This window comes from Lycium ferocissimum, chromosome 10 (genome assembly GCF_029784015.1).
Source record: "Lycium ferocissimum isolate CSIRO_LF1 chromosome 10, AGI_CSIRO_Lferr_CH_V1, whole genome shotgun sequence".
Lineage (NCBI taxonomy): Eukaryota > Viridiplantae > Streptophyta > Magnoliopsida > Solanales > Solanaceae > Lycium > Lycium ferocissimum.
In genome coordinates, this window is record NC_081351.1 from 12752736 (window position 1) to 12774968 (window position 22233).

Genomic DNA, 22233 nt, shown 5'->3' on the forward strand with positions numbered 1-22233 from the left:
ATTCAGTTCCTGAACTATTGTCACACTTAAAAATACTCATAATATTTGACTAAATGGATTTTAATTCACCCCCGCATATACATGCCACGACAAGTGGAATGCACTCATCGTCCACTTGGCATTTTCATCCTATGTGTCCTCCAAATAAATAAATTATTTTTTTAAAAAAAAAGTAAAACTGATTCTTTTTTATTAAAAAATGGTAAAACTAATTTTTTTGAATAAAAAATCTGGAACAATGAAATATTTATTTTAAATCTGGAAAATTAGATTTTAAAAAAAAAATTGAAAAACTAGAGTTTTAATTAAAATATCTGTAAAAATGAATTTTTTTAAAGAAAAATGAAAACTTGATATTTTTTTTAAAAGTGTCCTAAAAAATCCAAATTTTCATGATTCTTTTAAGGCATTTATTTAAAAAGGAACTGGAAACAAGTGGATTAAAACTGAAGTTTTATACAAATATGAAAAAATTGATTTTTTTTAAAAAATGTGGAAACTCTATTTTTTTTAAAAAATAATCCCTTAGCGGTTTAAAAAAATGTAGTATAAGTTTTAAATATTTTGGTTTTATGACTTCTTTAGCGGTTTTTGTATTCAATTTAAATCGTTATTTTTTTTCTATGAAATTCTCTTCTTTAAATTTTCTCTAAGCGTACCTTTACCATTTTCTGAACTTATTATCATTATTTAAATATCCTATTTTTATTTTTTATTTTTTTGCTATTATCTCCTACTTCTTGACGTGGACCCCACGTTAATATATATATATTTTTGCATTGTCTCCAAATTTTTCATGTGGACCCCACCTTATTTTTTTTAATTCTCTCTTATTGTAGAAGAGTGGGCCCTATCTTAATTTTTTTTTTTGTTTTAACTAATATTAGAAAAGTGAGTGGACGACGATCCAACCCACTCTTCTAATATAGTAAAAAAGAAATTGATGGAGTACTACCATTAATCATACACACCCTCTGTTTTAATTTTCTGACTTAATTTAAAGTATGAGAATCAAACTAATTAATGTTTAGCGGTCATACTTCAATTTAAAAATAAAATAACAGTCACATATTTAGAAACCATCTAAGGTACAATAAGTCACAATAATTAATAACTTAAAATATTTAAAAAATACTCCATCTATTTTAATTTATATGATACCTTTCACTTATCAAGATTCAAATTGCATGAACTTTGATCAATATTTTAAGATGTATTTTTTTTTACTAAATTGATATGAGAAAAGTTGCAAGTTATAATACTTTTTCATGTAGTTTTTAAATATATAAATTTTAATCTTAATATATCGAGTTAATTTAATTCAATTTAGCATCAAAGTTTAGTTAAATTGACTTTCGAAAAGCAAAAGAAGTCACATAACTGAGATGAATTTAAAAATATTATGGTCAAAATTTTTCTCGACTCTGTAATTTGTAACGCATGTTTTCGGAAAACAAAGAAACGTGGCACTCCAAAAAAAAAATAAAAAAAAAATCAAAACCAAACAAGAAGTACAAAAGGACAAAAGGGAAAAAACCGTATTCAGTTACAAGTGACACTCACGTTTTTCCTCTTTATACACTGAAACCGACACACACTTTTTAAGCATCGTGATTGTCGCCCCAACTTAAACTTGGCACCAAACTGACACAAATGTCACAGCAAGAACGTAAACTGGGCACAACTAAAAGGATACAAACAAATACTAGTTTACATTGTTATTGTCACCAAACCTCCTACTTACTTCAGAAAATAAGAGAACAACTTCCATTTTAGAGTGCTTACAACTTGGAAAGCAATGGCAAGAAACAAGACTCACATGAAAATTCTTAGTAGATTTCAAAGGTTTCCCATTTATTCAGAATTAAATTTGGCAGAAAGACGTGACAATGGGGCTTAATGTTGCAAAAAGAGGTAACTATAAATCTGTTCAAGGCGGGGTGCATCTTTTACTTTGCTTCTTTAATTTTCAGAATTTTGATAGTTACAAAAATGAGATTCTTGAGCCGACGAGGGTGATAGAAAACAGCCTCTTTACCCTCACATATATGGTAGGGGTAAAGTGTGCTTACACTCTACCTTCTCCAAACCCCACCTCGTGGGATTATATTGGGTATGTTGTTGTTGTTGTACAAAAATGAGATTCTTAGATGTTGGTAGTGTTTCATGTTTTAATGATGAACTTGTTATCAAAAAGTTTTGTATAGATAGATAAAGGTTCTGTGACATTCATGTCCAGCCCAACTTGCTTGGCCCGTAAGTTGGTCCACCTAACACGTGATGAGATTCTCGATAAAATTCACAAATATCCATTTTCCACCCCTTATAGTTAAAATTAGCTATAGGCGTTGCCTATAGTTATAGAGCTTAACCTGTGAAATTTGAAACTCCATAATAGCGGTTATTTTTCAAAAAATCGGACCGAAAAGTTGCCAGTCAGTGCTATTTCTACAAGATTTTCCATCCTTTTGATCAAAAGGGAAAGATCGGTTTTATGACATGTTCTTGTAGTTGTATATGACCATCTTTTACATGATATCGATAAATAATAATACTCGCTCTTTTTCAATTTGTTTGTGTTACTTTCCTTTTTACTCCGTTTAAAAAATGCCTCTTTCATTTTTTGACAACTATTTAATTCTAACTTTCCACATGACATGTTTAAGGCCACATGATTAAAGGACATTTTGGTACATTCAATATATCTTTAGTTTAAGACCACAAGATTCAAAAGTCTTCTTTACTTTTTAAAACTCCGTGCCAAGTCAAAACCAGACAACAAATTGAAACCGAGGGAGTATAAGATATCATTAAATAAAACACAAAAGATTTTTGTATGATCATTTTCTTCAATGCAAATTGTAACTGGTTACAAAAAATCATTTCCTCTTTTAGTGTCTCATTTTTGTTTTTAACTACTCTAGCTATTCCAACGCTCCATCCTCACCCTACTCCACCCCGACCTTACGGGAATCAACAACCCACTACCAGTGACACATGCCGCTACTCCTACCACTAGAGTAATCCTCACTTGTCAACTTCACTCTTCCATGAATGAAGCCTTGTAACTGCAGTTGATCCATTTACAAGCCCAACCTAAATATCTGAGCTATAGAAGTTAACTTAATTGTACTTTTGTTATAATGAGTTTCTTTTAGATGTGCTAACATGTTAACCTTTTTGGATGTTTTCCATTTACCAACCATTAATGTGTAGCCGTGCAAGTGGTTCTTTAAAGGGAAAAAATAAGAACTTCTATCTTGCCTTCTTTTGAGTTCTACTCGAGGTACGAGTTTCACATTCAATGTTACTTTAGGTTGAAGTGTCTAGGATTGTTTTATAAGGGCATTTATAATAATTCGTTCCTCATATATGTACATTATTGTGCTTAAACTACATTGCATGAGATAAATTTAAATGGAGAAACATTGTATGTGAGGATTCATAGAGCCAAGCCCAACTTATGTGGGACTGAGGCGTACAGTTGTTGTCGTATTGTACTTAAACTGGCCATGTCTTACTATTTTCATATTATCAAAATGTAGAAGACACTAGATATATGTAATAACAATCTCGGAATGATTGATTTATCTCTTGATACACTCCCTACTGGTATTGTTGAGATCCATCGAGTTTAACTTTATAGTTTCAGGAAAATCAAATCCTTTTCTAGCTATTAAACTAGCACTATGATCCCAACAACTCAGGGTTAATATGTGCGTAGACTTTCCCAGCCTGTTTTAATGAAAGTTTGTTTCTTTACTAATCAAGAATAAATTGGTGCTGGGGGTTTCAAATCTATCTCTTCAAAAGGAGGACTGAACACGGTGAATTCCGCCATTTTAGCTAAGCAAATTTGATGAACTAATGGATGGTGGGACAATGAGTGATGAATCTGCAGAAGTGGTGGCTATGGGAAAGAAGAGTCGTAAAGCATGACAAGTTAGCAATTTGGAATCCTAGTTTAGCCATCCAAATTGTTTTTTTTGTCTTTCCGATTTTACAATTAGTTAGCATCTCTTTCTGTCATGGCTTAACTTAGTAAGATATTAACTTAATAATTCTTAGTTACTATCCTGCATTCCCCTGTGCTAAGCAAGGAATTATTCATTTTTTCCCTTTCCTTGTCCTCAACTTATTGTCTTTTGTTTCTCCGAGTTATACTGAACTTTTGTCCGTATATTTATAAGGAAGCTTCTCGCCTATATTTCTTGTTACTTTTCAATATTGTATTGTTAAAATGATATAATGGAATCACTTTTGCAATACAAAATTTTAAATTCTTCAAAAGATTACTTTATCTCCATTTCAAACTTACTTCTCTCCAAATACAATTCGATTTTCTTACTTAAATAGTTGTAGCCTATTCAAAGTAGGAAGCATCAATATCGAAGAAAATTCCCTACATTCCACTTTAGCTGATGATGAAAGGGATCTGAATTTTTTCTGCAAATGACGATAATGGCCACTCCTGGTTTGATGCGATAAATTCCTTTTCGTTAGCTACCAAAAAAAGGGTGGAAGGTATTACCGATCAAGTAGGAGCGCGTTCATAGATATGTCATTCTTGTTTACTTGTTCGCCCACTCTTCATTCAAGTTAAGTTGAACGAAGAGAGGATCTTTCACCTTTAAGGCCATAACATTAGTACTTGAACGGGAGAAGAGTTTGAATTGAAACCAGACTCTGCTTCTCGAGATGTCTTATGGTTAGAGGGAGTCGATTACCTAGATTTCTCTGTTACCGCACATGAGAGTTTGATAACTGAAGGGTTACTTCACCTTTGGTTACTATAATGAGAGTTATGTCCGAGAATCAATAAATTCAACCACGTTGTTCACAAAACTTTTGGAGGAGAGAGCATCCAACGGGTTACTTCACCTTTGGTGATCACACACTGAACCAGGCAATCACTAGCTACAATTGATGGAGTTCTGATTGATTATATTCATAAAACAAAAAGACACTCGATAGGAAATGTAAGTAGTCATGGAAGGAGGTTGAAGATACTTTCTATACAAGGAACTCGCGAAAATCTCGGCAACTCCATTTTCAACTCCTTTGGAAACATTACCTGAATGGAATTTCTTTCCCATATTCTAGATTCTTCCGACATTGGCCAATAAACTTATTCTTGAATTTTCCAATTTTCTTTCGAGTTGCTTAAAAATGTGCTAACAGAAGGAAGATTGTCTTCGGGAAGAACAAATGGAAAGCTCATTATTTCTTTTACTTAAAAGATATTAATTGTGGAAGGGGGCTGAAGATACTTTCTGTACCAGGAACTCATAAAATCTCGCTTCTCCATTTTCAACTCCTTTGGAAACATTACCTAAAGGAATTTCTTTCCTATATTCGAGATTCTTCCTACAACTGACTCAATGGTGATCACTAAATGTCTGGAGAATGGAAACCACCTTGTCTTCAATATAACTCATTGCTACAGTAAGGCAAATATACCTGCACAAGTTAACATCCATTAGCCGTATTGATCTATGTCTTCAAGCCACACCAGTCAAAAGAAGGCATTAGGTGAATAGCCTTTTCAGAAGTAATCTAGGTATTAGCCTATTAGGTGAATTTGTGCTCGTCTCCTAAAACTCCAAAGTTCCTATTTGTCTTCCAAACTCAATTATTAGGTTAATGTAGTGGTGGAATCGTATCTTATATATGTAACTTACACATCCATTCTTCTTGGCCCTGATCCAAAAAGCAAATGGATAAGGAAATGTAGAATGTGGATAAGTTAAATTTGAGACCTTTATTACATTGTCACTAAGTTGAGAGTAAAACCAAGTTGCTCAGTGTAATGGAATTAAGCATTGGCATTTTCTATTGATGCTGGTAAAGAAATAAATGGCATAAATCGGTTATTGCTCTCGAGTATTGAGTATGTGGTTTAAACCTTTTTATGTTGCTTCAATACTCAATTTTTAGGTGTCAATAACTAGAGCTAGTTGGGAAAAACCAAGTAATATTAGAGGTACTAATCATCAAGTTTCTTAAGTCACTTGCATCAACTTATGAATTTAGACTTCACTACAGATTTCTATCTAAAACATAGATATACATTGAATACTGCACAATAAAAGTGAGGATAACAATATGTTCCGTGTGATTTTGTGGTCATCCAAAATTAGACAAGATTAAAAATAATCACATTTGGCAGAAGATGCAAGTAGCACATATATATAAAGAATAAAAGATTGTTAAGCCATGTCTTAAGTCAACCTTCAGATGCACTGATTTGTAGGTTGGTGAGTGAAGGTGTTTAAAGGAGACAAATAGACCTAAAGTAACATGGTTATAAGGTGTCTTGAAAGGCATACAATCTCTAGAATCCATGCAAACCTAGCAAAAAATAGTGTACAATGGTAAAAAAGGATCTATATTAGCATACAATTAGTTAGCATTAAGTGTTAATCATGTCAGTATGTTTTGTTTAGGTCCAATATCTGCTAGGATTCTTTAGTCAAGGTTAGAGATTTATATTTCGGTCGAAAACCGACCCCAACTTGCTCGGGATGGACACATAGTTGTTGTTTGTATCAATATTCTTATACACAAATACCCTTTATTTCACTCAAAAAAAAAAAAAAATACCCTTTATTAGAACTTCCACATAATGCCTCACAGTGTAAATTTTTTACACTAGTATGATAACTACACTAATAGCTTCAATAGCTTGCTGAAATTTGGTAATAACACATGTTGGATTTGTCCTCTTCTTAGTAATCGTCGATACACAATATCTTGGATTGGTGGGTTTCTTTTCCTTTGTGGTGCTAGGCCTAGATTCCTGTTACATTGTTCCCTTAACTGTCTTAACGAGGATGGAAAGATTTGTTTAGTTGATGTAACCTTTGTTTAGCTTGAGGGCAATTTATCCTCCTCTGAGCAATCTTCTTCCTTGTTAAGTTCGTTCCTTCTTATAGAAAAAGTAGACTCAATTCTTTTTGTCATTTGTTTGCTCCATATTCTTTGAGTGGGACCCATTAGGTACTTAAGTGGGTAAGCTACCAAAAGTATCTTGTTACAGCTAAAATTTCCAACCGTGGTGAATTAACTTGTTATCGAATTCTTGCTCCTTATAGTTTAGCTCTGTCTTGAATATCATTTTTCTTGCTCATCTTTACCTAACAAAGCTGTTTCCTTATTTCAACTTAACATCTAGAAAATTTATGTATTTCATCATGTGTTCGTTGTGTTTTTGGGTGGGATCTGCCCGTTCCCCTTATCTTTCGTCCATTACTGCATCTGAGTCTCCACTGATTACGAAGACTAGAAGTCTGGCTGTTCATTTATCAAATGTTAATGAATGCGGAAATATTATACTGGATGTGGACATACTAGCTGCAGTATTTGTCTATGGAAAATGACAACCGTTTAATCATGCTTGAGCCCTTTCTTGTAGATCGGGAAAGAAGCAAGCACCGACTAGATATACAGTACCTTCTTCTGGACTGCAGAGGACAGAGTATTCGAGAATGCCCTGGTCATCTACTCCTTGGATAGTAATCAATTTGTGAATATTGCAACATCACTTGAAGAGATCGCACAACATTATAAAGAATTAGTTGAAGATGTAAATAAAGTTGGGTCTAGAACTGTTCCGTTGTCTCAATATATATGTCACATATTGAGGCAAAGGAACACTTCCAGAATCAATTGCATTTATATCTTCAACTAATTCTTTATAATGCTGTACAATTTATTGAAGTGATGTTGCTATCTCTCGTTAAATAAATAAATTGGACTATAAAGGGCAGCCCGGTGCACTAAGCTCCCGCTATGCGCGGGGTCCGGGGAAGGGCCGGACCACAAGGGTCTATTGTACGCAGCCTTCAAGAGTAAAAATAGAATAACAAAGAAAGGGTGCTTGGACAGAGGGACAAAGGTGAATTTACTATATATTTTCTTAAAAGACCAAATTATTTTGGTCCTGATTACCTAATTGAGTTGATTGCATTTCAATTTCAATATTTATGCATTGCTTGTTGGTTGAATAAAATGATTCTTATCCCAAAAGGATTTTCAAAATTGCCTCGGCTGACATTTCTCTGTGACCAAATGCTTATTTCTTTATTGAGCCTAACAAGGTCTCTGTCACTTTGCCGAAGGATATAAAACCTATTTTTGAAAGAAAAGCTAAGCCGATTTGGCATGTGAAATGTTTGGCAAAATGAAAATGCCGCAAATATAATTTGATGTCTAGTATAGGGGAAAAAAATGCTATTCAGTTTGCAAATGTTCCTATGCCTCAAAATTTCTGAGATATATATTTTGAGGCAAAGGAACATTTCCATATACAACTGCATTTACATCTTTGGCCAACTCTTTTTAATGATGTATAATCACTTCGCATATTGAGTGACATTTCCGAACTCGATATCTTTTACATCTTCAACTAGTTCATAATTGTGATGTATGATCTCTTGAAGTGATGTTGCAATCTTCATCAATTGATTGGTATACCATGAGCAGACCTCCAGGCCAATCTATATATATTTATATTGGACTATTAAGAGCAGAAATAGAACAACAAAGAGGGGTTGATAAGACAAAGAAGGAACAAAGGTGAATGTCCTATATATTTTCCGTAAAGGACCAAATTATTGGGCTATTAATTATCTAATTTAGTTCTTAGTGTTTAAATTTATACATTTATGCATCGTTCATTGGTCGAATGAGTTTCATATCTTAATTGAAAAAGGATTTTCGAACTGGCCCTATTGATCTGGGACTAAATGCTTGTTTCTTGCTTGTCTTTATTAAGCTCAATAAGGTTTCTGTTCACTTTGGACCAAGAATATTAACAAAAGAGCATGTTATTCTTCAGTTTCTAATAAAAATTACTTCTGAAAGATTAATGGAAATTTAGCTGATTTGGCATGTGAACTTTTGGAAAATGAAAATGATTCACAAATATATTGGTGTCTTATAAAAGGAAAAATACTTGACTCCTTTCACAATCTAATCTTTTATCTTTAGTAGTGTGTTTGGTAAGAAGGAAACTGTTTTCCTAGAAAATGTTTTCCAGGAAAATAAGTGGTTTGCTTACCTATTTTCTGGTGTTCGGTAGACGGTAAGTAAGCAAAAAATATTGTTCCAAATCTCTACCATTCTTTGGGACGGTGCGGGTACTAGGTTTATCAGTCATATCGTCTTATCAGATTTCTCTTCGCTTATTGTGCTCAGATTAGATGAACTGAAATCCTGATTACAACATTTGCTGCAGGACTTGTCACTTCAGCTATTGGTTTGTTCCATACTTTTTCATGGCCAAGAAGCTTCAATAGAACGTGGAATTACAACACTTTCTAGTAGTGGACTGTTTCTCTTGATGTCCTTCCCGATATGGCTCCAAACTCATATCCAGTGCCTAACTCGTCTGACTGGAGACTGTCGAAAAGTAATGGTGTCCGTACCTAAAGTAATGTTTCTCCAATCTCGTCGTCCATATTTCTGGGGTAGGTTGCTTCTAGCATCAGATAAATATGGAGAGGTGATTGGAGAAATATTTTTAGGTGTTATGTTCTAATGAGCATTTGCTACAGGACTTGTCACTTCAGCAATTGGCATGCCCCATACTTGTTTTGATGGAACATGGCATTACAATACTTTCTAGTGGTGGACTGTTTCTCTTCCTGTCCTTCCGGATATGGCTCCAAACTCCAATCCAAGACTGTGGAACAGTAATTACGTCCATATCTAAAGTAATATTTCTCCAATCACCTTTGCCATATTTCTCGGATAGGTTCCTTCTTGTAGCATCAGAGAAATATGGAGAGGTGATTGGAGAAATATTTTTAGGTGTTATGTGCTGATGAGCTAATGCTAACCGGTGATTGGAGAAATATTTTTAGGTGTTGTGTGCTGCTGAGCTAATGCTAACAATTGGTATGTCCATACCTGTTCATGGCCAAGTTGCTTCTATATGTCGTGCAATTGCCACACTTTTTAGTTGTAGATTATTTCTTTACGCATCCTTCCGGTTCACCGTGGTTGCTGCAAAGAAGACCGTAAGTGTCTCTTCTTTATCAATATTTGTGTAGGAATCGGATCATGAAAATGCGTGTCATTTGTTTGTGGTAAATGTTAAACAAGGGCTTGTTGTTGTGAATTTTGCAGAAGAAGACTCATGATGGCATTAACAATAGGCTTACTCTCTTGTTATGTAAAGCGGCATATATACATTGGGATACAAAACTGTTCTCAAGACCATTAGAATCTCCAAAGGTATGTATAGTGAACTCAATCACTCTTCAGTTTTTTCAATTTTAACCAATCAGATCTTAGTTTTTGATATTTAGTTAAACCAATTAAACAATAGGCAAACGTTGTAATCACTGTCTCAAGAAGCTAACCACATACTTCTTACCTAGACTGTTCAAATTGAGCAGTCGCTATGACTGGTAGCAGCCTTCATAAATAATTAAGGGGAAATCTGGAATGTGTGTCTACATCAATGCTGGCTAGTTTAATAGCGACGTTAATTAGAAATTGGTGCTTGTATCATCAATTTCAATTGAAGGACCACCGTAATCTAATCTCTACCATTCTTTGGGGCGGTGCGAGTACCAGGTTTATCAATCATCTTCTTATCAGATTTCTCTTCGCTTATTGTGCTTATCAGATTAAATCAACTACATCCTAATTATCCTCTCTTTCTTTTTCAGTCTTTGCCCGTTACCGTTGATGTGGGTACAAACAATAAGAATTTGTCGAACGATGAATTTTACATTGGGCTCAGGCAATTTTTGGACTTGAACTTTAGCAATTTGTATGTCCCATACGTGTTCAAGGCCAGCGAGAACATGGTTTAGAACACTTTCATGGTGGGCTGTTTCTCTTCCCGTCCTTCCGGATATGGCTCCAAACTTATCCAGTGCCTATCGATCTGACCGGAGACTGTTGAAAAGTAATGCATTATCCTTTCGTTTCTATCAGTCTTTGTCCGTATTTCTCGGATAGGTTGCTTCTTTTAGCATCAGAGAAATACGAAGAGGTGATTGGAGAAATATTTTAGGTGTTATATGCTAATGAGCTAATGCTGCAGGACTTGTTCTCAGATTTTTATGCCCATACTTATTTATCATTAGCTTTTATAGAATGTGATATTTCCTTTTAATGTACTTTGTTTTCCTGTCCTTCCAGATATGGCTCCAAACTCATATCCAGCGCCTAAATCGTCTGACCGGAGACTTTTGAAAATAATGGCGTCCATACCTAAAGTAATAATTATGGGAGAAAGTACTCATTCAGGTAGATGTTTTCTGGCAAAAATTGCAGATAAGTACTTAAGCATATTACTTGATAATCTTACTCTTATTATGCCGGGTTAATTGGTTTAGGTAGAATTTACAATCCTGAAGTTTTAATTTCTGGAATAAATTCCATAACTTTTTAGTTTTATGTTTTTTTTGGGTTATAGGTTGCTTCTTCAAGCGGGAAATATGGGAGAGGTTACTGGAGAAATATTTTAGGTGTTATATGCTAATGAGCTAATGCTGCAGGACTTGTCACTTCAGCAATTGGTATGTCCCATACTTGTTCATGGCCAAGTAGCTTCGATAGAACGTGGAATTACAACACTTTCTAGTGGGGACTGTTTCTCTTCCTGTCCTTCCAGATATGGCTCCAAACTCATATCCAGCGCCTAAATCGTCTGACCGGAGACTTTTGAAAATAATGGCGTCCATACCTAAAGTAATATTTCTCCAATCTCCTCGTCCAAATTTCTCGGGTAGGTTGCTTCTTCTAGCATCAGAGAAATTTGGAGAGGTGATTGGAGAAATATTTTTAGGTGTTATGTGCTGCTGAGCTAATGCTAACAATTGGTATGTCCATACCTGTTCATGGCCAAGTTGCTTCTATATGTCGTGCAATTGCCACACTTTTTTGTTAGAGTATTTCTTTACGCATCCTTCCGGTTCACCGTGGTTGCTGCAAAGAAAACTGTAAGTATCTCTTCTTTATCAATATTTTTATCGGAATCGGATCATGAAAATGCGTGTCGTTCGTTTGTGGTAAATGTTAAATTAGGGCTTCTTGTTGTGAATTTTGCAGAAGAAGACTCATAAGAGAATTAACAATAGGCTCACTCTTGTTATGAAGGGCGGCAAATATACATAGGGATACAAAACTCTTCTCAAGACAATTAGAAGCTCCGAAGGTATGTATAGTGAACTCAATCACTCTTCAGTTTTTTCAATTTTAACCAATCAGATCTTAGTTTTTGATATTTAGTTTAATCAATTAAACAATAGGCAAACTTTATAATCACTGTCTCAAGAAGCTAACCGCATACTTCTTACCTCGACTGTTCAAATTGAGCAGTCGATGATCACTATGACTGGTAGCAGCCTTCATAAATAATTAAGGAGAAATCTGGAATGTGTGTCTACATCAATGCTGGCTAGTTTTTATAGCGAGGTTAATTAGAAATTGGTGCTTGTATCATGAATTCCGATTTAAGGACCCCCATACTCCAATCTCTACCATTCTATGGGACGGTGCGAGTACTAGGTTTATCAGTCATATCGTCTTATCAGATTGCTTTCGCTTTTGTGCCTATCAGATTTGATCAACTGAAATCCTGATTATCCTCTCTTTCTTTTCAGTCTTTGCCCGTTACCGTTGATGTGGGTACAAACAATACGAATTTGTTGAACGATGAATTTTACATTGGGCTAAGGCAAAGAAGAGCTACAGGACAGGTTCACAGATTTTTATGCCTGATCATGCTTACTTTATCATACTTTTTGTAGAGGATGTAATATTTCCTTAATGTACTTTGTTTGATCCTGTTTTCCGTGTTCAGGAATATGCTGAACTTTTAGATGAATTTATGTACGCCGTCAAGCAGAATTATGGGGAGAAATTGCTCATTGAGGTAGATGTTTTCTGCAAAAATTGCAGATAAGTGTACTTGAGAATTTTACTTGACAATCTAACTTTGATTATTCCGGATTAATTGGTTTAAGCTTACGATCCTGAAGTTCTAATTTCTGGAATAAATTCCATAACTTCTTTTTTTTTTTTTTTTTTTTTTTTTTGTTGTTGTTGTTGTTGTTGTTGTTGGTTATAGGTTGCTTCTTCAAGCGTCCGAGAATTATAGAAGAGGTGATTGGAGAAATATTTTTAGGTGTTATGTGATAATGAGCTTTTGCTGCAGGACTTGTAACTTCAGCAATTTGTATGGCCCATACTTGTTCATGGCCAAGTAACTTCGATAGAACGTGGAATTACAACACTTTCTAGTGGTGGACTGTTTCTCTTCCCGTCCTTCCGGATACGGCTCCAAACTCATATCCAGTGCCTAACTCGTCTGACTGGAGACTGTCGAAAAGTAACGGCGTCCATGCCTAAAGTAATATTTCTCCAATCTCCCCGTCCAAATTTCTCGGGTAGGTTGCTTCTTCTAGCATCAGAGAAATTTGGAGAGGTGATTGGAGAAATATTTTTAGGTGTTATGTGCTGATGAGCTAATGCTAACAATTGGTATGACCATACTTGTTCATGGAGAAATTGCTTCTATATGTCGTGCAATTGCCGCACTTTTTCATTGTAGAGTATTTCTTCTTGCATCCTTCCGGTCCACCGTGGTTGCTTCAAAGAAGACCGTAAGTATCTCTTCTTTATCACTATTTGTGTAGGAATCGGATCATGAAAATGCGTGTCGTTTGTTTGTGGTACATGTTAAACAAGGGCTTATTGTTGTGAATTTTGCAGAAGAAGACTCATGATGGCATTAACAATAGGCTCACGCTCTTGTTAGGTGAAGCAGCAATTATACATTGGGATACAAAACTCTTCTCAAGACCATTAGAAGCTCCAAAGGTATGTATAGTGAACACAATCACTCTTCAGTTTTTTCAATTTTAACCAATCAGATCTTAGTTTTTGATATTTAGTTAAACCAATTAAACAAGAGGCAAACTTTATAATCACTGTCTCAAGAAGCTAACTGCATACTTCTTACCTAGACTGTTCAAATTGAGCAGTCGATGATCATAGTGAGCAGTCGATGATCACTATGACTGGTAGCAGCCTTCATAAATAATTAAAGAGAAATCTGGAATGTGTGTCCACATCAATGCTGGCTAGTTTTTATAGCGAGGTTAATTAGAAATAGGTGCTTGTATCATGAATTCCAATTTAAGGACCACGGTACTCCAATCTCTACCATTCTTTGGGACGGTGCGAGTACTAGGTTTATCAGTCATATCGTCTTATCAGATTGCTTTCGCTTTTTGTACCTATCAGATTAGATCAACTGAAATCCTGTATCCTCTCTTTCTTTTCAGTCTTTTTCCGTTAGCGTTTATGTGGGTACAAATAATAAGAATTTGTTGAACGATGAATTTTACATTGGGCTAAGGCAAAGAATAGCTTCAGGACAGGTTCAGCGATTTTTACTCCTGATCATGCTTACTTTATCATACTTTTTTATAGAGGATGTAATATTTCTTTAATGTACTTTGTTTGATCCTGTTTTCCGTGTTCAGGAATATGCCGAAATTTTAGATGAATTTATGTATGCCGTCATGTAGAATTATGGGGAGAAAGTGCTCATTCAGGTAGATGTTTTCTGGCAAAAATTGCAGATAAGTGTATTTGAGAATCTACTCTCTTAATAGGATCGGTTACATGAAAATATATCTAAGTATAGATAATCTGGGGATTCAAAACAAGTTTATATGTAGTGAGTTGCGAGGGAAAACCCGATATCTGTCACTGGGCTTACTATTAACTATGGATTTAACTGTCTGCTTGAGATGTAATAGTTCAGGTGGTGATGCAGATCTCTAGATTAGCTTATGTTCTGATGCATATCTGTTGTGCTGCGTGGTTTCTCTTGCCTGTTATGGTTTCTTATGGTGTGATCTTGTTGATTCATGCTTTTAGTCCTGAAGAGAACTATATTTTGTGGTGAAACACCTCCTAGTGAATTTGGAGGTCATCACATTGGTAGAGTGCTTTCATTTTGTTGGCACAGTTACAGTTCTTATGCTTAATATGTTTAACATTGTTTCAGACAATGTAGATTTGGGGACTGCTTGTGGTAAATACTTCAAAGTCTGTTGCCTCAGTATTATTGACCCAGGTGGGCATATAGTGGAATTCCTCACACTGTCAATTAATTAATTGTATTTCTTGCTCCGGCCGCATTCATAGAACAACTGATTTGTCTTGTCGATCTCTTGAGTCTTCCCCGTTTACTTTTCTGGATTACAGGTGATTCTAATATTATTAATAGCCTGGTGACCAGTGAGGCTGTGTTGGATTGGATGCAATTCTGGATCCTCCACTCAAAAGTTGCCAATTGTTATCATGAAAAGTAGCTACTACAGATGAGTTTGGAGCCTGTTGAAAAGTAATGGCATCCATACCTAAAGTAATATTCCTCCAATCTCCTCGTCCATATTTCTCGGGTAGGTTTCTTCTTCTGGCATCAGAAAAATATGGAGAGGTGATTGGAGAAATATTTTTAGGTGTTATATGCTAATGCTAACAATTGGTATGTCCATACCTGTTCATGGCCAAGCAGCTTCAATATGTCGTGCAATTGCAACACTTATTAGTTGTGGAGTATTTCTCTTCGCATTCTTCTGGATACGGCTCCAAACTGTATCCAAAGTCATATCCGAAGTCGTTTCCCCACACCGGAATCCACCATGGTTGCTGCAAAGCAGACCGTAAGGATCTCTTGTTTATCAATATTTGTGTAGGAATCAGATCATGGAAATGCGTGTTTGTGGTAAATGTTAAACAAGAGCTTATTGCTGTGAATTTCACAGAAGAGGACTCATGAAAGCATTAACAATAGGCTCACTTTTGTTATGAAGAGCGGCAAATATACATTGGGATACAAAACTCTTCTCAAGACCATTAGAAGCTCCAAAGGTATGTACAGTGAGCTCAGCCACTCTTCCGTTGATAAAGTCATCTGGTTAAGGAATTGTATTATTTCTTTGTTATATATATATATATATATATATATATATATATATTTGATTAGGGTTATATATTTGATTAGGGTTATTTCTTTGTTATATATCAGTGCGCTCTGTGTTTTGGAAATGTAGGCAAAACAACATGTTTAGCTGAGACTTCCAGAAATCAATCAATATTGAATTTATAGATGGAAGAAGTGATTGGAGAAATATTTTTAGGTGTTATGTGCTAATGAGCATTTGCTACAGGACTTGTCGCTTCAGCAATTGGTATGTCCGATACTTGTCATGGCCAAGTAGCTTCGACAGAACGTGGAATTACAACACTTGCTAGTGCTGGACTGTTGCTCTTCCTGTCTTTCCGGACATGGCTCCAAACTCATATCCAGTGCCTAATTCCTATGATCGGAGACTGTTGAAAAGTAATGGCGCCCATACCTAAAGTAATATTTCTCCAATATCCTCGCCCATATTTCTCGGGTAGGTTGCTTCTTCTAGCATCAGAGAAATATGGAGAGGTGATTGGAGAAATATTTTTAGGTGTTATGTGCTAATAAGCTAATGCTAACAATTGGTATGTCCATACCTATTCATGGCCAAGTAGCTTCGATATGTCATGCAATTGCAACGATTTTTAGTTGTACAGTATTTCTCTTCGTATTCTTCCGGATATGACTCCAAACTCATATGAGATGTCGTTTCCTCACACCGGAATCCACCATGGTTGCTGCACAGAAGACCGGAAGTGTCTCTTAGCTTTTTCATTAATATTTGTGTAGGAATCAGATCATGGACATGCGTGTTCGTTTGTGGTAAATGTTAAACAAGAGCTTTATTGTGAATTTCACAGAAGAAGACTCATGAAAGCATTAACAATAGGCTCACTTTTGTTATGAAGAGGGGCAAATACACATTGGGATGCAAAACTCTTCTCAAGACCATTAGAAGCTCCAAAGGTATGTACAGTGAGCTCAACCACTCTCTAGTCGAGCAAAAAGATTGAGTTATCAAAAAAGTAAACCTCGATATTTTTTTTTATAAGGAAAAAGTTTACCTCGATCCTTAGCATTATTAACAAGGCCCTAAACAACTAAGGTTGGCTAGATTCTTGTGCAGGTTATTAGAAAACAACTTTTCAATTTTAACCAATCAGATCTTAGTTTTTGATATTTAACTAAACCAATTAAACAATGGGCCAAATGCAATAATAACTGTCTCAAGAAGGTAATCACATACTTCTTACCTTGACTTTCAAATTGAGCAGTCGATGATAACTATGACCGGTAGCAGCCTTCTTAAATAATTAAGGAGAAATCTGGAATGGATGACTACATCAATGCTGGCTAGTTTTTATAGCAAGGTTAATTAGAAATTGGTGCTTGTATCATCAATTCCAATATATTTGGGGTCGGTTGTATGAATCCTCTATCTGTTTTGCCTTGTTGGGGGCATCTAATTTGATTCTTGTCTTAGCAACTTATTCATCTACTTTATTTTCTTGCAATTATCACCTTACTGTTACTCGCAAATTTTTGTGAGGGTAATAGGACGTTTTGTTTATTTAGATAAGTAAGGAGAAGGATACCAATTTCCTGATTATGGATTCCCTGATAAAGAGGGAGTAGTCTTTGTTGTATTCTAACTTGGGTTTCTATATCTTGCTTTGATTGTTACAGCAAAACTTGCTACTATTGCCAACAATTGTCCTCCTATCAGGAAGTCCGAGATAAGAGTACAATGCTATGTTTGCAGAGGTTGGAGTTCTCCACTACAACGGAAGTGTGTCCATGTCATTCATTACATTCGTTTAGATATCTATATATCTCTTTATGCTCACAAAGTCACAATGTGTCCTTGGCGTTCTTTTGATATGGTTTTCAACACATGGCTTTCAAGAAGTGATTTTCTTTCTTTTGTGTGCCTCTTCTCTAAAAATTCTTTCAGAACATTTGTTTTCTGCTTGTAGTTTTTCTTGTGTTGGTACCTGTTGGTTTTTTAATAAAGAAACGTAGGAAATAACAGAGAAAAAATACTGAGAGAAAAATTAACTGTAATGCAATCAAAGGGAATTATATTATTTAGCTATGTTTAGCTTTGCATTTAGAGGAAAAAAACAATAAAAAGATAATTATAAACTAGCCTAAAATATCTCTGCAGAATATAATTCTAACTAACTAATTACTAACACTAAAATAAAGTTTATTCAAAAGCAGTAAAACAAAATTACTACAGTCCAAAAGCAAATATTGTAACACTTCTCCTTGGTTTTGGAACTGCAAACTCTAGACTTGGCAGGAATTGACATCGTGAACAAATCTGTCAATTCATCTTTGGTCTTGTAGTTTTCTGGTATGTGTTTATCTTCTATTGGATTAAATGAGAAGTTTTTACCCCTCATTTTAACTCATAAAATCTCTTGCTTAGTGGCATCAAAGATTCGACAGTACTTGTTATCGAATAACAATTTAAATCCTTTTTCCACTCGATGGCTAACACTTAATAGATTTTGATAAATATCAGGCACGTAAAGAACATTTGAAGTTATTTGTGTACCTAAACCTATTTTGATTGCAATAGTCCCTTTTCCTTTTGTAGGAATATAGTCACCATTTCTGATTCTGACTTTTTTGTTTTTCATTGACATAAACTCTTTAAAAATATTTCTGTCATATGTCATGTGGTTTGTACAACCACTGTCAATCATCCAAAAATCAGATTTCTTTGTTGAAAAATATGTTGTCATAAACAAGTGGTCTTCGTCTTCTTCATTGGCGACTTGTGCATCTGCTTCATAATTTGGACATTTGTTTTTGCAAATCACTGCTTCATGACCAAGTTAGTTGCAGATCTTGCACGAAAATAGTAAATTTGATGAATATTCATTTTATACGGTCTCATCTTTATCACACTTCTTTGAATTCCAAGTCAAAAATAGTTTCGTTCTAAACTCCTTTCTTTTTCCATTGAACTTTTATTGTTTGTTTGGGTTTGTAACTTTGTGACCACTGGAAGTGGAAGAGCTATTTGATGAGACTTCATCAGATGATTGTACAAGGTGCATCTGGCCTCTTCCAACATTTAAATGGAGGATGACCTTTTCTCTCACAATGCTGGCAAGGTGGGTAATTTTTCTTTGAATTATCACCCTTGCTTTGAGTCTTGTGGTTGGCTATCAAGGCTCCTTCAGCCATATCATCTTGCCTCATAAGCCTCCTTTGCTCTTGTGCCTTCAATGTATTTAGCAATTCTGCCAAAGTAATCTCGGAAAGATCTTTTGTGTTTTTCAAGGTAGTTATGGATACTTCGTATCTTTCAAGCACCGTAACAAGAGTTTTTTCAACGATTCTTGAATCTTTAAACTTAGTGCCAAGCAACCTTACCTTGTTAACAATGCCAAGAAGCCGGTCTAAGTACTCTTTGACGGTCTCCGATTCCTTTATCTTTTGCAATTCGAATTCCCTTATTAAATTCAGCACCTTCATGCCTCGTATTCTTTCATTTCCTGTGTATTCTTCCTTCAGATAATCCCAAATTTCTTTTGCTGTTTTGAGAGCCATAACTCTTGTGAAAATTGCTGTAGAGACACCAGCAAACAAAGTTGCTTTTGCATTTGATTTTTTGATTTTCTTTTCTTTTTGGCTTTTGATCTGGGCCAGGGAGGGATTATTTGGCAGCAGAAGCACATCATAATCCTCTTCCACGACTTCCCAAAGATCTAAAGCCTCAAGATAAGTCTCAATTCTTACCGCCCACAGATGATAATTTTCACAATCAAAGACAGGAGGAGCTATTTGAGAAAAGCTATTTTCAGAATCGATCTCACTCACAGGTCCCTCAAGAAAATGGCTCTGATACCAATTGTTGGTTTTTTAACAAAGAAACGTAGGAAATAACAGAGAAAAAATGCTGAGAGAAAAATATATAGTAATGCAGTCAAAGGGAATTATATTATTTAGCTATGTTTAGCTCTGCATTTATAGAAAAAAAATAATAAAAAGATAATCATAAACTAGCCTAAAATATCTCTACAGATTATATCTTTAACTAACCAACCTAGCCTAGAATATCTCTGCAGAATATATTTCTAACTAACTAATTACTAACAATAAAACAAAGTTTATTCAAAAGCAGTGAAACAAAGTTACTGCAGTCCAAAAGCAAATATTCTAACAGTATCATTTTAGAATTATTTTATTTGGATTTGTGTATGGGTTCGATAAAGGTGCTCATAGAATGCCACGAAAGATTGTATTCTCTTAATAGGATTAACTACATGAATGATGACTAAGTGTAAATAGTCTTGGGATGCAAAACAATATCATATGTAGTGAGTTGAGAAGAAGGAAAACTTGTTTTCTATCACTAGGCTAACTATTAACTATAGATTCAATGTACTGCTTGATATGTAGTAGCTATGGTGCGTGATGTAGATCCCTAGAATAGCTTATGATCAGATGCGTATATCTGTTGTGTCTGTGTATGTATTTTGGTTATGCGTTGCTTCTTCAAGCATCGTAGAAATATGAAAAAGGTGATTGGGGAAATATTTATTTGGTGTTATGTGCTAACGAGCTAATGCTGCAAGACTTGTCATTTCAACAATTGGCCAAGTAGCTTCGATAGAACGTGGTGGACTGGTTCTCTTCTTGTCCTTCCGGATATGGCTCTAAACTCATATCCAAGACTGTTGAAAAATAATGGTGTCCGTACCTAAAGTAATGTTTCTCCAGTCACCTTTGCCATATTTCTTGGAAAAGTTGCTTCTTATAGCATCAGAGAAATATGGAGAGGTGATTGGAGAAATATTTTTAAGTGGTATGTCTTTGATGAACTAATGCTAACAATTGGTATATGTCCATACCTATTCATGCCTAAGTTGCTTCTATATGTCGTGCAATTGCCACATTTTTTAGTTGTAGAGTATTTCTCTTCGCATCCTTTCGGACTCCACCATGGTTGCTGCAAAGAAGACCCTAAGTATCTCTTCTTTATCAAGTGTAGGAATCGGATCATGAAAATGTGTGTAGTTTGTTTGTGGTAAATGTTAAACAAGAGCTTTTTGTTATGAATTTCGCAGAAGAAGACTCATGAGAGCATTAAAAATAGATCGCTCTTGGTATGAAGAGTGGAAAATATACATTGGGATTATAAACGGTTCTCAAGACCATTAGAAGCTCAAAAGGTATGTACAGTGAGCTCATCCACTCTTCAGTTGATAAAGTCATCTAGTATTATTTTGTTGTGCAATTTGTTAAGGAATTGTATTATTAATTTGTTATATCTTTTTTTAATTAGGATTTTTTCTTTATTATATATTAGTGTGCTCTGTGTTTTGGAAATGTAAGCAAAACAACTGATATAAGTTGGATGTTATGTTTAGCTGAGACTTCCAGAAAAGAATCAATATTGAATTGATAGATGGAAAAAGTGATTGGAGAAATATTTTTATGCTTCAGCAATTGGTATGCCCGATACTTGTTCATGGCCAAGTAGCTCAACAGAACATGGAATTACAACACTTTCTAGTGCTGGACTGTTGCTCTTCCTATCCTTCTGGACATGGCTCCAAACTCATATCCAATGCCTAATTCGTACGATTAGAGACTGTTGAAAAGTAATGGCGTCCATACCTAAAGCAATATTTCTCCAATCTCCTTGTCCATATTTCTCGGGTAAACCGTTTCTAGCATCAGAGAAATATGGAGAGGTGATTGGAGAAATATTTTTAAGTGTTACGTGCTAATAAGCTAATGCTAACAATTGGTATGTCCATACCTATTCATGGCCAAGTAGCTACAATATGTCATGCAATTGCAACACTATTTAGTTGTAGAGTATTTCTCTTCGCATCCTTCCGGATATGATTCCAAACATATCTGTTGTCGTTTCCCCACCCGGAATCCACCATGGTTGTTGCAAAGAAGACCGTAAGTGTCTTTTGTTTATTAATATTTGTGTAGGAATCAGATCATGGACATGCGTGTTTGTTTGGGGTAAATGTTAAACAAGAGCTTTTGTTGTGAATTTCATGGAAGAAGACTCATGAGAGCATCAACAATCGGTACACTATTTCTTAGACGACGAACCATCCCCAAATTATTAGATCCTTTTCAAAGCAAGTGAGGAAATTAAGTTCAATGAAAACACTAAATAACAGTTGTAGTGATATAACAAAGGCGGAAAGAATAACTTGATGTTTACAATCCCCAAAACATGGTCTTATCGTGTTACAGAGCTTTTAATATGGAATACACAGTTTGAAAATGAAATACAA

General features: G+C 35.1%; 2 protein-coding genes across 27 annotated transcripts; one reads left to right on the plus strand and one right to left on the minus strand.

The window, feature by feature from the left end:
* Positions 1 to 9208: 9208 nt before the first annotated feature.
* On the plus strand, positions 9209 to 21803 carry LOC132032503 (large ribosomal subunit protein eL30-like). Of its 26 annotated transcripts, none has more exons than XR_009408464.1 (11): positions 9210 to 10584; positions 12529 to 12719; positions 12824 to 12895; positions 13091 to 13842; positions 14310 to 14405; positions 14511 to 14582; positions 15041 to 15109; positions 15241 to 15497; positions 16179 to 16706; positions 16816 to 16915; positions 17636 to 17875. XR_009408464.1 is itself a non-coding variant. In XM_059422135.1 (6 exons), exons 1-5 carry the CDS (start codon positions 9888 to 9890, stop codon positions 13118 to 13120), a joined length of 441 nt encoding a protein of 146 aa, XP_059278118.1. In that variant the 5' UTR covers positions 9209 to 9887; the 3' UTR covers positions 13121 to 13284; positions 21563 to 21803. The 26 variants fall into 26 exon arrangements, 5 of the variants coding, with proteins under 5 accessions (XP_059278118.1, XP_059278117.1, XP_059278120.1 ...); XR_009408466.1 differs by adding exons at positions 11487 to 11960; positions 12070 to 12175 and having other exon boundaries at positions 9210 to 9813; positions 12624 to 12719; positions 14310 to 15109; XR_009408470.1 differs by lacking the exon at positions 9210 to 10584 and adding exons at positions 11246 to 11265; positions 11517 to 11960; positions 12070 to 12175 and having other exon boundaries at positions 12624 to 12719; positions 14310 to 15109.
* On the minus strand, positions 18364 to 20702 carry LOC132034611 (uncharacterized). The gene is made up of 3 exons (XM_059425001.1): positions 20694 to 20702; positions 19012 to 19807; positions 18364 to 18779 (listed from the first exon to the last, which is right to left on the minus strand). The coding sequence occupies exons 1-3, from the start codon at positions 20700 to 20702 to the stop codon at positions 18364 to 18366; spliced, it is 1221 nt and encodes a 406-aa protein (XP_059280984.1).
* Positions 21804 to 22233: the final 430 nt, after the last annotated feature.

What these genes read in the sequence shown, in the direction of transcription:
- LOC132032503 (XM_059422133.1), top strand. Translation starts at nt 16,647, where the DNA reads ATGAGATGTCGTTTCCTCACACCGGAATCCACCATGGTTGCTGCACAG. An exon ending in CTGCACAGAAGACCGGAAGT is followed by an intron (nt 16,707 to 16,815) that starts GTCTCTTAGCTT and finishes TCACAGAAGAAG; the next exon opens with ACTCATGAAAGCATTAACAA. An exon ending in GACCATTAGAAGCTCCAAAG is followed by an intron (nt 16,916 to 17,635) that starts GTATGTACAGTG and finishes TGATTGTTACAG; the next exon opens with CAAAACTTGCTACTATTGCC.
- LOC132034611 (XM_059425001.1), bottom strand. An exon ending in GAAGAGGCCAGATGCACCTT is followed by an intron (nt 18,780 to 19,011) that starts GTACAATCATCT and finishes GTCATGAAGCAG; the next exon opens with TGATTTGCAAAAACAAATGT.